This window comes from Helianthus annuus, chromosome 1 (assembly GCF_002127325.2).
Source record: "Helianthus annuus cultivar XRQ/B chromosome 1, HanXRQr2.0-SUNRISE, whole genome shotgun sequence".
Taxonomy (NCBI): domain Eukaryota; kingdom Viridiplantae; phylum Streptophyta; class Magnoliopsida; order Asterales; family Asteraceae; genus Helianthus; species Helianthus annuus.
In genome coordinates, this window is record NC_035433.2 from 96,137,094 (window position 1) to 96,151,134 (window position 14,041).

The following is a 14,041-nucleotide window of genomic DNA, read 5'->3' on the forward strand; positions in this document are numbered from 1 at the left end:
TTATTGGCAGGGTCGTTACAACTATAAACATCGACTTTTTTTGTAAACGATCGCATCCCTTATTGGGCCACATCTTGCGTGTAAAGGTAGCCACGCCTGTGCTTCTTCATGTCATCTCTGTTTTATAGTATCGGAGAGAGAGAGAGAGACGAAGACGCAAATTAGAGTGAGAAGAAGCACTCGCGAAGAGAGAGAGAGAGATAAAGATGGAGCTAACACCGCTTCCGGTGTTCCCTGAGTGAACACCGTTTTCCTTCAAAATTGGTGACTTTGATTATGGTTTTTATCATGATTTTGCTTTTAGCTGGTAAAATTTTAGATTTTGCTCTGTGTAACTCCAGTTGATTGGTTCCACACTTCTCATTCTAAAACCAGTTCTGTCATGATAATACCCATAATTAAACTCCCATTAAAAGGGTTATTCGTTACAGTTTTTTTGTATAGTTTGATTGTTATGAATTAGGTTGAACTAATTAACCTTTTTTGTTACTTGAAGTATGGAAGAACCAGCCATTGCTGTTGACGACGGACAAGAAGCCACCCCTCCGTATCTTTCATGACAACTTCATCAGGTAACCAGTAACCGATTAGTTAGAAATCTGTTGTATTATAGTTGTGTTATCGGTGGTAAGATTTGGTTAATGATTGGCAGTGTGAGTTGGTTTGACCTTATAGAGGTCATCAAGTGGTCAATAATTAGAATATAAGAAGGTTTAATCGTATGGATCAATATTTTATAAACAATAAATCATCCAAAAAATCATCATATGCTTGACATGCTTGGTACAATAAAACTCAAAGTAGAGAGTGGAAGTATAACTAACTAAGTGTTTTAAACTGATCATATCTGATTTGACCGCAACCCAAGTGTAGTTGTTGATGTTGGTGATAGTTTTTGAAGGCTGTTGGTGGTTAGAAGTTATGTGTATTGTTGTCTTTTTTGCTCTGGTGCAACCTGTCAGACTCGATATTAAGGTATTGTTAGTGAATAGTGATCTCGAATTGTTTTAATGTTTGTTGTAAGGTGCAAAGTTGTTAACGATGATGAGATATTTTGGTTTTTGTTTGTGTTTGAGGAAGCTTGCTCAGAGATCAGAAAGAATAAAGTCAGTTGACTTGCATCCGGTGAAACCATGGTAATGATCCATTGTTATTGTTATTATATTCAGTTGTCTTTTATAATGTGTAAAAGGGAATACAATTAAAAATACATGTTACTGAAATTATTATATTTATTTGGTCTAATTTATGGAAAGTAATACGAAACAATTTAGGTACAAAAAGAACATGTCAAAGGACTCGAAGTAGTCGGTAGTCACTTAATTTTTGTTTATTTTTAATAAATAGAACTTAAATCCTGTTATATTATTTTTTTTCAAAGTTATTTTTTTATTTGATTTGTATATGATGTAGATATAGATTGTACATTGGAGAGTTATTGTGTATCTTCATCTAAGGCCTTATTTAGTTTTAAAAGCTAAACTTATGTTCATAGGATTTTAAGACATCTTTTTAAAGGTTGTTATTCATAGAAATACCAATTTCTTCATAAATTTAAAGGTTGTTCATAGGATTTAACCTTATTGTTTTCTATAACAGTAAAAGGGATTTATAGCAAATCAAGTGTTGGAGGGTAGCCAACCAGTTGATATCTCTAAGAACCCGTCTTGAGTTGTTCTTACACTTAAGTAAGAATCTATTTTTTTCAAATTAGTTTCATGTATATTTTTAATAATCTAGCAATAGAGCTTTAAATTCTAAGTCGTCCTGATTGGAATTGATAATGTCAGAGGATGAATGCGATAGTGGAGTTGAAGAAGACATGGAAGCCCTAAAAAGGCCTTTTCTGTGACGGCCAAATCCCCAGCCGCCATTTAAAGGCGCTTCTCTCACTAGAACGGTTGGTACCTTTTGACTCCTGTTTGTCTTCTTTTTTCGACATAGGTTAAACTAATTCTTTTGTTTTAATTAATCATGACTAGCTTATTTGTTCGTTTCCACTCAAACTGATCATAATTAAGCACATGATCATTAACTAATTCATCTATAGGAGTTCTTAAGGAATGACTTCTCAATTAAAAGATGTGTTTGTATATATTATGTTTTTATCATGAAATCTTTACTACTCCTCATTGATATGATGTATGTTGAGGCAACTGACTTGAATGCTTAGTATTTATTTTTTAGATCGAGATATATGTGCAGTGGGGTTAGTATGCCATATCATTTTATCTTAAAATGTGTACCTGCTTCGGAGTTGATTATCAACATTTAGAGGCTACTGACTGTGATAACAAACTACTTTTACCCGAGACGCCATTGAAGGAACAGGTATCAAAATTTTTAATCTCTTATGATATTTGATTCAGTACTCAGAATTTATTATATGTAGAGACCATTGGACTTTGTTGACCAATCAAAGCGAACGGATGTTATTGTTCTTATTTATGTGTGCTGATTGTTTAGGAAGAGCATACGGAGTGTAGTGGCGTGAACCAACCCTCTACAAAAGAGGTGTCATATGAGGTGCGTTTAGAACAGGTACTTTTATATATCAAAATTTGATAGTCACATAAACCTAATAATTGATTTGGTTAAATGGAATTGATATGAAACAATGGTTTTATGTTTTTTTGCCTTTTGTTTTATAAAGTTGATATACTTTTGGTGTCTAATAAAATAATAGGTTTATAGGTAGCTAGCTCGTGTTGTATGAATCTTAGTTTGACATGAAGCTTAGTTTTAATCTCTTATGATATTTAAATCAGTACTCAGCATTTATTGTATCTAGAGACCATTGGACTCAGTGGCGGAGCTTGACCCAAAATTTCGAGGGGGCATAAAGTGATGGGACCCAATTTTTTTTCCTATCGTTATGTTTCGGGTTGGGTCTGCAATCGATCCGGGTCAGGTCAAATAATAATAGTTCCAAATAAAACAAAAAAATTTCATTCATTCAAAGGATCTGTTCTAACACATAAAAACTTGCGATTAAGTTTATTGTGTGGTGGGTAATCTAGGGTTAAGCAAATAAGAGTTAAAATATATTTACAAAACTTCTCATCACTTGTATACAAAGTGGTAATAAACTTTACTTTAATTTATATATTGTATAAATATTTAGGATATATAAAGTGGTAATGAACTTTACTTTAATTTATATATTGTATACATAATTAGGAAAAATAATTGGGGAGAGGCGATTCTATATAATTTTTAAAATTTCCGGACAAAAAATCGGAACCTATACACTTCTACCCGAAACATTGGGGTGGGCGGGTGCATCCCCGGGCACCAAGTAACCTCCGCCACTGATTGGACTTTGTTGACTGATCAAAGCTAACAAATGTTATTATTCTAATTTATTTGCGTTGATCGTTTAGGAAGAGCATACAAAGTGTAGTTGCGTAAACCAACTCCTTACAACAAATATGTCATATGAGGAACGCTTATATCACGTACTGTTATATAACAAACTTGATGCATTAGATACGATAAAATCCATATTATGTTAATAGTAAGATAATTTCATTTAACTGAAACAATTTAGGTCAAAGTGGGTGGGTTGGTTAACGGGTCAAAATGGTTTCGGGTCAAATTGGTGGTTTTAATTTGCTGGTGAAACGGCTCGGCTGGGGTTGGGCCAACCGTCAACCTATCAACCATTTTTGTTTCGTTTTTATGTTTTCTAAATAACTAATGCGTTAGATATGATGTTAATTCAAATGGCTGGGTTGGTTAACCGGTCAAAAGTGAGCCAGCTTAAAATGGAAAATTTTAACATGCGGGTTAAGAGACCAACACACTTTTGGAAATCTTATAGACTTTTGTAAGTAATTGATATGTTGAAAAGGATTAAAGTAAATAATTTAGGACATTGTAAGCATTTTAGTTACGGTTTAAAAAGCTAGGCCAAACACCCCCTTAGTGATAAAGAACCTTTTTGGTTCTCGAAAATGCCCAATAGCCATCTCTGCGTCCAGGTTCATCTTCTTTGTAAACAATTTATACTCTAATACATCGTTTCGACCTCCGATAAACCATCAAATCTTAAACTAAGGTTGCATCGGTTGGCTCTTAGTTGTGAATTATGAGTTCCGTTGTGAAATCAGAGGAGGAATGGAGTGCAGTTCTTTCTCCTGAACAATTTCGCATCCTTCGAAACAAAGGAACCGAGTAAGTTGATTACCTCATCCACTCAATTTTTTTTATTTTCGGTTCCCAAATAGTTAAGATCATTTATAAATTTCAGTAGCACAACTGATCATTTCACTTCAGTTTCTATCAATTTAATTTTAATTTAGCAAACAGAATGATTCCAAAAGTCTGTTCAGGGCTTCTTTAATTGCTCTTATTATGTGATAGAATCTATATGCAAATTATAGATATTTGGTTGGATTGCCACGAGGAAAAGAGGGACTCTAAGGATTTAATATTGATATATATGTTTACAATTTATATGGGGTTTAGTGACAGGCCAAAAGGCACCGGTGAATATGACAAGTTTTTTCTTCATGAAAAAAAAATCAAGTTTACCCGTTTGACCCGTTTCAATAAGATACCCATGAAAATGGTTTTGGGTTGATACAGGTCATTTTTCATATCGGTTGAAATAAATTATGCGCAGTACATGTCCAAACGGTCATTTTTCATGTGAAAATTGATTTGGTTTGAAATTTTAGCTTTTATCAATAGTTTTAGTTTTATATGTTCATGATGGTGTAGTTTAATTACTTTTGCAGGTGATATCAAATAAGAGAATGTGTTTGTTGCTTTTTGGAATTGGCTTTATCTTGCTAACTTTGCATCCTTTGAACCAACATGGCAACATACATCCCTCATGATCCATCTGATTTTTTTTCTTTGATACCAAAGGAATGAGATGCAATTATCTTGCACACGAGTAAATTTGTATTTCTTAAATGTTGTTGCTTCTTTAAGTTAATTTTATTAATTTTGTATTTGCCTTAACGACCTAGTGTACTTTTTTATTTTCATTTATAAGATCACATATATGCTATTTTGCATGTTTAAATGGTGGTGATAATTTTTTAAGCTAATAATTTTCCTCTCGTATCCCTATATATCAATTATATGATCTTCAGAACTTACATACATAGTCTAACTTTTTTGATATATTTGTGTAATTGATCACATGGCGTAGAGCGGGCTAGCGATCCTATGTGGCGGGCTCCTATTCGCTTTGTTGGCCATGTCCTATTCGCTTTTTATTTTAATAATCTGCCAAGCCAAGCCACGCTCCAACCCAAGCCCCGCCATACCTCACGGACACGTCACTCACCGGTGAGGGGGCTCGAACTCCACGTGTCAACTCATGCCCTCAACTCAAGTCCCACCATACCCCACAGTGTTAATATTAATAAAGCAAAGTCACCTTGAATTCCCAACATCCCATGGTCCAATGGTCAAAACTAGAAAATACAAAATCTTAAATTCCCAACATCTTTTTCCAATTCTACCCTCTTAAATTTCCTATAAATAACACATCTCACCTTCACCTTCAGTACATACCATCAAACCCTTTCAAAAACCATAAACATATTCATTCCCATACCACACTACAATCGCAATGGCAATCTCCATGACTCGTTTCACATTCTTTGCCGTTCTCATCTGCTCTTTCGCCGTAATCCTCGGCAACAAGATGGCATCAGCACAATGTGCCGGTGACATGCAAGGCCTCATGCAGGAATGTGCAAGGTATGTACAAAAGTCAGGCCCTATGATCCAACCCTCTGCTGGTTGTTGTGGTGTGGTCAAGAATGTAGACTTGCCTTGCGTCTGCAGCCATATTACCACCGAGGTTGAGGGTGTTATCAGCATGGAGAAGGCTGCTTTCATTGCTCAAGCTTGTGGTAAACCGCTAGCCCGTGGCGCCCATTGTGGAAGTATGATTTATTTACAACATTTTTGTATTGTTTTTTTATGATTAATATTATGTTGGAATTAAGTTTGTGTGTTCGTTAATTTCAGGCTATGTTGTTCAAGGAAACTAGATGAAGAAGAAGAGTTGAGGTGGTATGGTGGAAGAGATTCGAATGTTGCAAACAATGTAAAACATGGTTTCTCTTGTACCGAATAAATAAAGTTATGATAATGCTTGATGTTTTGTTTTTGATTACATCACTTTAGCATAATCCGATGGTGTTAAGTAGTAAATGATTTCAAATTAAGTTTAATTTAGATCAAATAATTGGTTAATAAGTCGTTAAAAACTTACATAAGTTAACTAATGTAATCATGTCAACCAAAATTTGGTAATCATGTTTATGCTAATTCACAAGAAAAGGTATATGGCCACTATAAGAAAAAGAATAATATAGCCACTATAAACTAATGTCTAAATGGGCAATAGAGATTTTGTGGCAATGTTTACATATTCATGTGTGTTTACAAAATTATAAAATTATATTGTGTACCCAATTATAGAGTTTAAGAAGTTACACGGTGTATGTGGGATGGGGAAATACGTGAACCATAATTAGTAAATAATATAACGTAGAATAACAAATAGCTTAAAAAACTAACATAAATAATGCATTTTTATATGAAAGTAACTTAAAAATTTTTTTTAGATAAACACTAACTTTTTTTTTTTCATTAAAGTCAATAACAACTTTTGACACATTAAATGTGAACAAAATTGTCACTTTTTTACTTATTAATGATACGTAAATATGAGAAAACTTAAATGTTTAAATTAGAAACTTAGCAAGTCTTCAGTTTTCACTTTTTTTTTTTAATTTTAATTAATTGATGAGAATAAATATTTTTTAACAATATTATCATAAAAATACATGAACGTGGATAGCATAACTTAAAGTTCGAAAAGACTAAAAACATATAAAATGATCTTTGTAAATTTAAAATTGTTAAAAAAGGTATAAAAAAATAATTTATATTTATATTTATAGATATATTTATATTTGTATTATAGTGTAACTTATCAATAAGGATCTCATCCACTCATAACTATAAGACGTATAATGTATTTTTTTCAAGCTCAACATGATAAAGGATTTTCATAATAAAAAAAACATAAAGTATTTTGATTTTTATATGCAAAAACTGTTAAGTGAATTTTACATAAAAGAAACTAAAAGCATGTTAGCTTCTTTTATTTCTCAAACCTTTACAACGAAAAATTATTACATTTTTTTAAGATGTGAATTATTTGCTTTTAAGATGTGAATTATTTGTGAACGTCGGGAGGTATAGCGTACGTTGTCTTAATCGGGTCGCACAATAGATCCCTAATTTAAACCCTCAATAAGAAATCTCTATCATCAAACTCGAACTTGAGACCTGAAGAGGAAAACGCACACAGACCCACCATATATAGAACTTAAATACCCGTGGTAAATAATTAAAAACATTCTTAAACCTCGTTATTATGGACTATGAAAGATTGAAAGGTAATGCGAAGTGTGAGAAAAGGCTATATACTTTTTAAGTTAAAACAAGTGTACGTTTTTCAATTTTACTTCGTTGAAAAAGTAAAACATAATACCCACTTTCAAAGTTACATGTACAACAAAAAAAACTAATACCCGTTTTAGAAAAATAACAAGTTTTCGTTATAATACTCTTAATCACACTGCATTAGATAGTATACTTACAATTTTTTGTGTTTCGTAGAGGTGAAGTTGATATTTAACTATTATATACATCGTATAAGTTATAATTGTTTTTTAATAAAAACTTGTGTAACTAATTTCGTATGAACATTTATTTTAAGACTATTAAAATAAACATTGAATTTAACCCATTTTTATAACAACTGTATTTTCTCGAACCAAGAAACAATAAATTATAACTATTGATTTACGAGTATAGATTACTACATACGAGTGGGACAGAGGTTGGATCAGAGAGCTAATTGGTGTGTTTGCTTTCATTTCCCAAATGCATAATTAATTTGCTTTCATTTCCTAAACGTCTATTTAAGCGGTGTGATAAATACACCCAAAATAATAATTAATAACTTAAAAGTCAAATTAAATTAAAACTACTATAAAGAAGCAACAAAAACATGCAATAGAACTTGTACATTGTGCTTTATGAGTTTTCCAAAAAAAAAAACTTGATTTTTTACTTTTAGTCCAAAGATTTTTGCCTTTTGCATATTTAACCCTACACAATTTGTTTTTTTAACTTTAACACAAAACTTTCATTATTTGCAATTTATAATTTCACAACTTTTGTCGCTTTTAGTTTTCATCTTTCGCAAATTTTTGTTTTACGTATAGTTCTAAATTTTTCGAGTTAATAAGACGCAACGTACGACTGTGGTTCAACTTTTTTATGTTTTGTTTCAAATTTTGCAAGTTAACACGGCGCAACGTGCATGTGTGGTTGAACGTTTTTACCTCTATTTTTTCATGTTGATAGGTTCGTCGCAGCACGCATATCCTGGGTCGAGTCAGTGTTGGTGGTCGATGACGGTTGTGTGGCATTAGTACTATTTGACACCGTTTTACACCCTGCCGCAACGCGGGGTGTGCTTTGGGGGTTTTCAAAGAAAAAATAGTTATGCATAAGGTTGTTGTAACCTTGGCTTTGGGGGTTTTCCAAAAAAAAATTGATTTTTTTTTACATTCCACCCAAAGGTAGTTCATAAATTATTTTTAACCCAAAACTATTTGTTTTTTTTACTTTTAACCCAAAACTTTTTTATCTTTTGCAATCTATCCTCATAACTTTTTTTACTTTCAACTTTAGTCCTTTATAGTAGTTTTCATTTTCCGCAAATTTTCTCTTTATGCTTGGTTCTGAATTTTGTGACTTAACACATCGTAACGTGCGTCTTTGGTTTAACGTTTTTACGTTTCGTTCTAAATTTTGCGAGTTAACACGACGTAACGTGCGTGTGTGGGTGAACGTTTTTACATCGTGTATTTTTTCCCCGTTTGACAGGTTTAACATAACGTACGGATCCTAGATCGACTTAGTTATAACTAAAGAATCCCCGCCGCATTGCGGCGGGTCGGAATCCTAGTTTAGTAATAATTTAGTAGTGATTAACTACTTTATTATATTATTTTATTATAAAGTTAAAAGTAATAATTATGTTTTATTATAAAATCAAAAGTAATGTTTATGTTTTTATCTTATTTTATTTTATAATACTTTTGTTACTTTTTATATTTTCTTATACTATTATTAGTATTAATATCAATATTAATAGATAAATAATCAAGACACTTTGTTATAAATACGAAAGTGAAAAAGTTAATCATAAATAAATAACGAGTCTCTAATAAAACAGTAAACGTGTCATCATCCACTGGGTACCGGTTCCAGCGAAAAGACAAGAAAGAACTCCGGTAAAAAGATTGTTTTTTTTATAGATCTGGTTGGAAAAAAGCTTGTTTTTTAAAGATCTAGTTGTAAAAAGCTTATTCCATTGAGTTTTTTTTTAACTTTTTTTAAAGTTGATTTTTTTGTAAATATTAATTTTGAAAAAACCTTTCGTAAAGTCGAATTTTTCTAATAACTGATAACTCGTAGAAGTTTTCATTTTACCCTAACTATATATATAAATATATATATATATACACACATACGCATACACGAAAATAGTATATATATATATACACACACACGCATACACGAAAATAGTATTTTGAGAACTAGCTTGAGTCGGAAAAAATAGAGAGAACTCCATTTAAACTTTTTTTTTCAAATACCCGTTTTATATATTAATAAAATTTATGGAAACTAAAAAAATAAAATGAACATATGTATAAAAGTTTACGTATGTGTAAAAAGTCAGGTAATTAAATATTTTTCATTTTTAGTAGGCGTAATTTTGTTTTCAACACATTTGTTTTATGTAGGGGTGTTCAAAACCGGAAATTCGGATATCCAAATTTCGGATATCCGAAATTTTCGGATACCAGATTTCACTATCCGAATCCACATCCGAAGTTTCGGATATCCGAATTTTCTGATACGGATTCGGATAGTGAATCGGATATCCGAAAATCCAACTTTTTATTTAATTTTTATTTTTTTTATTTTTTTTTCATATTCGGAAACGGATATTTTGGATAGTTTCAGATATCCGAATATAAGTTTTCAGATATTTTTCGGATATTTCGGATATTTTTCGGATATTTTCGGATATTTTCAGACATTTCAGATATTTTCGGATACTTCGGATATTTCCGGATATTCCGATATCCGAAAAAAATGAAAATTAAAATTTTTCGGATATTTCGGATATCCGAAATATCCGAAAATTTTGAAAATCACTATCCGAATCCGAATCCAAAAAATTCGAATATCCGAATTTCGGATAGGATATTTCGGATTCAGATATCGGATATTTCGAATCGGATTTTTGGATACAGATAGTTTTGAACACCCCTAGTTTTATGTGCGTATAAGTTTTATTTTTATTTTTATATTTCAGTAAATATCATTAACTTATAAAAATATCAACAAAAATGTTATTTCTCTAAATATCATTAACACATAAAAATATCAACAAAAATATCTTTTTAAAGTTTAGACTATGGGGTATGGAGCGGGGGTTGGGGCGTGGGTTGGGTATAAACGCCCACATCATCACCCCGGGTGGGTTTGGGTTTGGGCGTGGCCCCTTGGGCGGGGGTTTCAGTCCGGGCGTTGGGCGGGGCAACCCACATGACATAGCGGAACCTCATTGGCCAAGAGCACTAGCCCATTGAAAGTGGCTTTTTTACATGCCACCCAACCCATGCCCTACCATACCCCTTTGAAATTGGCTTTTGGTCTTGGGTGCCCCATAGTCCACGTGTCGCACCATACCCCTAACCTACGCCCCACCATACCCCACGATCTGAAATGGAGTCCAGACTCGAGACCTTTCTTAACTCAAGAATAGTAGGGTAAATTAATTATATTATATGGTATTAAAAATAGGAGACAAATTGACTACATTAAATATGCAACGCACATGTAATCTTGGTTTCTCATAAAAGTTGACTTGAAAAGTTAATTTGTGGGAAAAATGTTTAGGGTGTATTTAACATAACCCCTATTTAATCGATTCTTAAATCTAAGGCTAAGAGCTCCAAAAATGCTTCAAAAAAGTTTTTTTTTTAACAGCAAATCTATATATATATATAGGGGACCGCTAGAATGAGAACCACCTCGAGTTGTAAGAACCGCGAGAACCACACCGTACGGGGCGAGGTGGACCAAATTTTTTTTTTTCAAAAACGTAGATGCATGTATTATAAACACATTCGTAAAAAAAAAATTTTTAAAAAATACCGCGCGTGTAGTTTTTTACACCACAAGTTTGTGGTTTACGAGTCCCGTAAATTTACGGAACTCGTAAACCACAAACTTGTGGTGTAAAAAACTACACGCACGACATTTTTTTTAATTTTTTTTTACGAATGTGTTTATAATACATGCATCTACGTTTTTGAAAAAAAAAATTGGTCCATCTCGCCCCAGATCAAGTAGTTCTCGCGGTCCTTACAACTCGAGGTGGTTCTCATTCTAGCGGTCCCCTATATATATATATATATATATATATATATATATATATATATATATATATATATATATACTAGTCGTTTACCCGCGCGATGCGGCGGGAAACATATCACTTAGGTTGGTGAGTTTAGGGCTATGTACAGGCGGCTCGCGCCTTTAATAACTATGGTGGAAGCTAAATTCGCCTCGGTATCCAACTATCTCGGATGGTGAGAAAGGTATTACTTGTTTATGTTAGTAATTCTAAGGGTGTGCATAAGTGCGCCTCGCGCCTTTAATAACTATGGTGGAAGCTAAATTCGTCTCGGTATCCAACTATCTCGGATGGTGAGAAAGGTATTACTTGTTTATGTTGAAAGCTCCTAAATATGACCAAGTTAAACCAGCATATGCTACAATTCACTAAGTTTAGACACACCAACACATTGCAGGTGTAACCAAAATATTCAGAGTACAAATCTACAAGTTTCAACAACAAATCTACTCTACACAAAGCTACGCTACCTCGATTACGTCAATCTAGTAGGACACCCGTGCGATGCGGCGGCGGGTGGTGGGTGGTGGCGGCAGCGGTGGTCGGGGATGGTAGTGGCGTTAGTAGGCAGTAGCGCCAATGGTCGATAAAAAATAGATAATCCTAACGATAGAAAAAGTAGGTTGTAATAATTTAAACAGTGAGCTATCGGTAAAAAATAATTCATAGTAATAGTTTGACCAATGATAATCCTAACTTTTATTTTTGTTGCCAAGAGCAATCGAGGTAGCATAATTGTCATAGATTCTACACTCAAGTTGATCCGGATTCGATTCCTATCCTACGCGAATCGCACGTATAAACCAGTTTTAAACTGGCCAAAGAAAAAGGATCTGAACCGGAAACATCAAAACCGGTTCCACCTCTACCCGGTCAAAACACGGACCCAAACCGGCCAAAACCCGGAAAAGAAAATGGTGCAGACCTGTCAAAACCAGGTAAACACCCTGAACATGCACTGTACCTACTGTTGACCAAACTCGGACGTGATTCCGGATTTAAAAAACCCTTTTATGCATCTCTAGCCAATACGTTATAATAAGAATTCTTAAAATACATTTTTTCTTAATTACTAAAATACATCTCTAGCTAAAGGATGTTTCAACAATTCCCAAAACATTTTTTTTTCTTAATTGTTAAGTAGCTAACTAGTACCATGTATACCAACAATTCCCAAAACACTAACTTATTTCTTAGTACACTGCCCAAAACACTCTTTTAACTTAATTTTTTGTTTGCGTTTATATTTTTATAAAGTAGTTACTTTCAAAAAACATCCCTAACTTAAAAGATTGATCATAAACGGATATAATCTATTTAATATATCCATGTTTTATGTTTATCTTAATGTCACAGAGTGATGACAAACAACCTCATACATATTGCTTGTTTGCCTAAAAATGCATAGCATCATGTGGTGCTTTCCAGATAGCAAAGCCCGACTGCATAAACTAAACACCAAATCACATGTTTTGTGTCACACCCCCAAAATCCACCATGCGGAGCGCCACCGCTTGGAGGCGTGACATGACCAAGATCGAGCCACCAATCATATTGAACAACGTATTTAAGTAATTAAAACCAACCACAATACAATTAGTGACCAAAAGCCAGTTAACCAAGTTTTAAATTAAACAGCGGAAGCATAATACGTAATACCAAAATATAAGTTCATAGTCCATAAGTTTAAAATCCAAGACGTAGATTTAATAAGTTCATAAGGATTAAGTGTTTATTACGGAACATGACAGTCCGTATCCCACAACGACTCCTTCCTCGTGCAAGCTCCTAGCATTTAACGACCTGTAAGGCATGTAACAACGAGTCAACAACAAAGTTGAGTGAGTTCACGTTTAGTTGTTTAGTTTTGAGTTGTTTCTGAAAACGTGGTTGTCTTTCGTTGGCGTAATTGCCGTGGGGGTTACCCCGTAGTTGAAAGTAAGATTAACCAGTTCATTCTTTATTACCCAAACCATTTCCATGATTAGTGGGGGCTTCCCCATGTGAACTACTAGACAGTATGATATCGACTACTACGCAAGTAAGTTGTGCCCTACATCAGTGTCTATCATCACTGATGGTTTGCCATAGTCCATTAGTACACGCCCGTCCGACTGGCACGGTGTGAGGTTTGTTAAACCTAATAGCGCTATTAACTAATGACCCGCTCGCCATTGGCCTCGGCGATTAAGTCGATATAAAATGAGGGACTTATGATAGAGTTTTGTCTAGTAAGTTTAAGGTTGTTGTCCTACACAAGGAGGACGAACGTACGTAGTTCTCCTAAAGAGAATACGCAGGATTAATACTGGCATCCTACCCGAGGAGGATGGCCGTACATATCCTACCTAAGTAAGATATGTAGATTCCGTTTTAATTCTTTAACCCATTCCCAAACCACCGGGAATCCCATGACTTAGAAAGTGTGTGAACTCACCTCGGTTTGCTCGGTTAGATTCTCAAATATAGCTAACAGTCAAGGTCGGTCAATCA

At 33.7% G+C, this 14,041-nt stretch overlaps 1 protein-coding gene and 1 long non-coding RNA gene across 2 annotated transcripts; both read left to right on the forward strand.

The window, feature by feature from the left end:
- The first annotated feature begins 209 nt into the window (after positions 1 to 209).
- LOC110939524 lies at positions 210 to 2,828 on the forward strand. The gene is made up of 5 exons (XR_004894014.1): positions 210 to 975; positions 1,081 to 1,136; positions 1,600 to 1,688; positions 1,791 to 1,900; positions 2,467 to 2,828. It is a non-coding gene; the product is annotated as an uncharacterized LOC110939524 (long non-coding RNA).
- Positions 2,829 to 5,530: 2,702 nt separating this feature from the next.
- On the forward strand, positions 5,531 to 6,142 carry LOC110939527. Its single transcript, XM_022181088.2, has 2 exons — positions 5,531 to 5,909; positions 5,995 to 6,142. The coding sequence occupies exons 1-2, from the start codon at positions 5,591 to 5,593 to the stop codon at positions 6,015 to 6,017; spliced, it is 342 nt and encodes a 113-aa protein (XP_022036780.1). The 5' UTR covers positions 5,531 to 5,590; the 3' UTR covers positions 6,018 to 6,142.
- Positions 6,143 to 14,041: the final 7,899 nt, after the last annotated feature.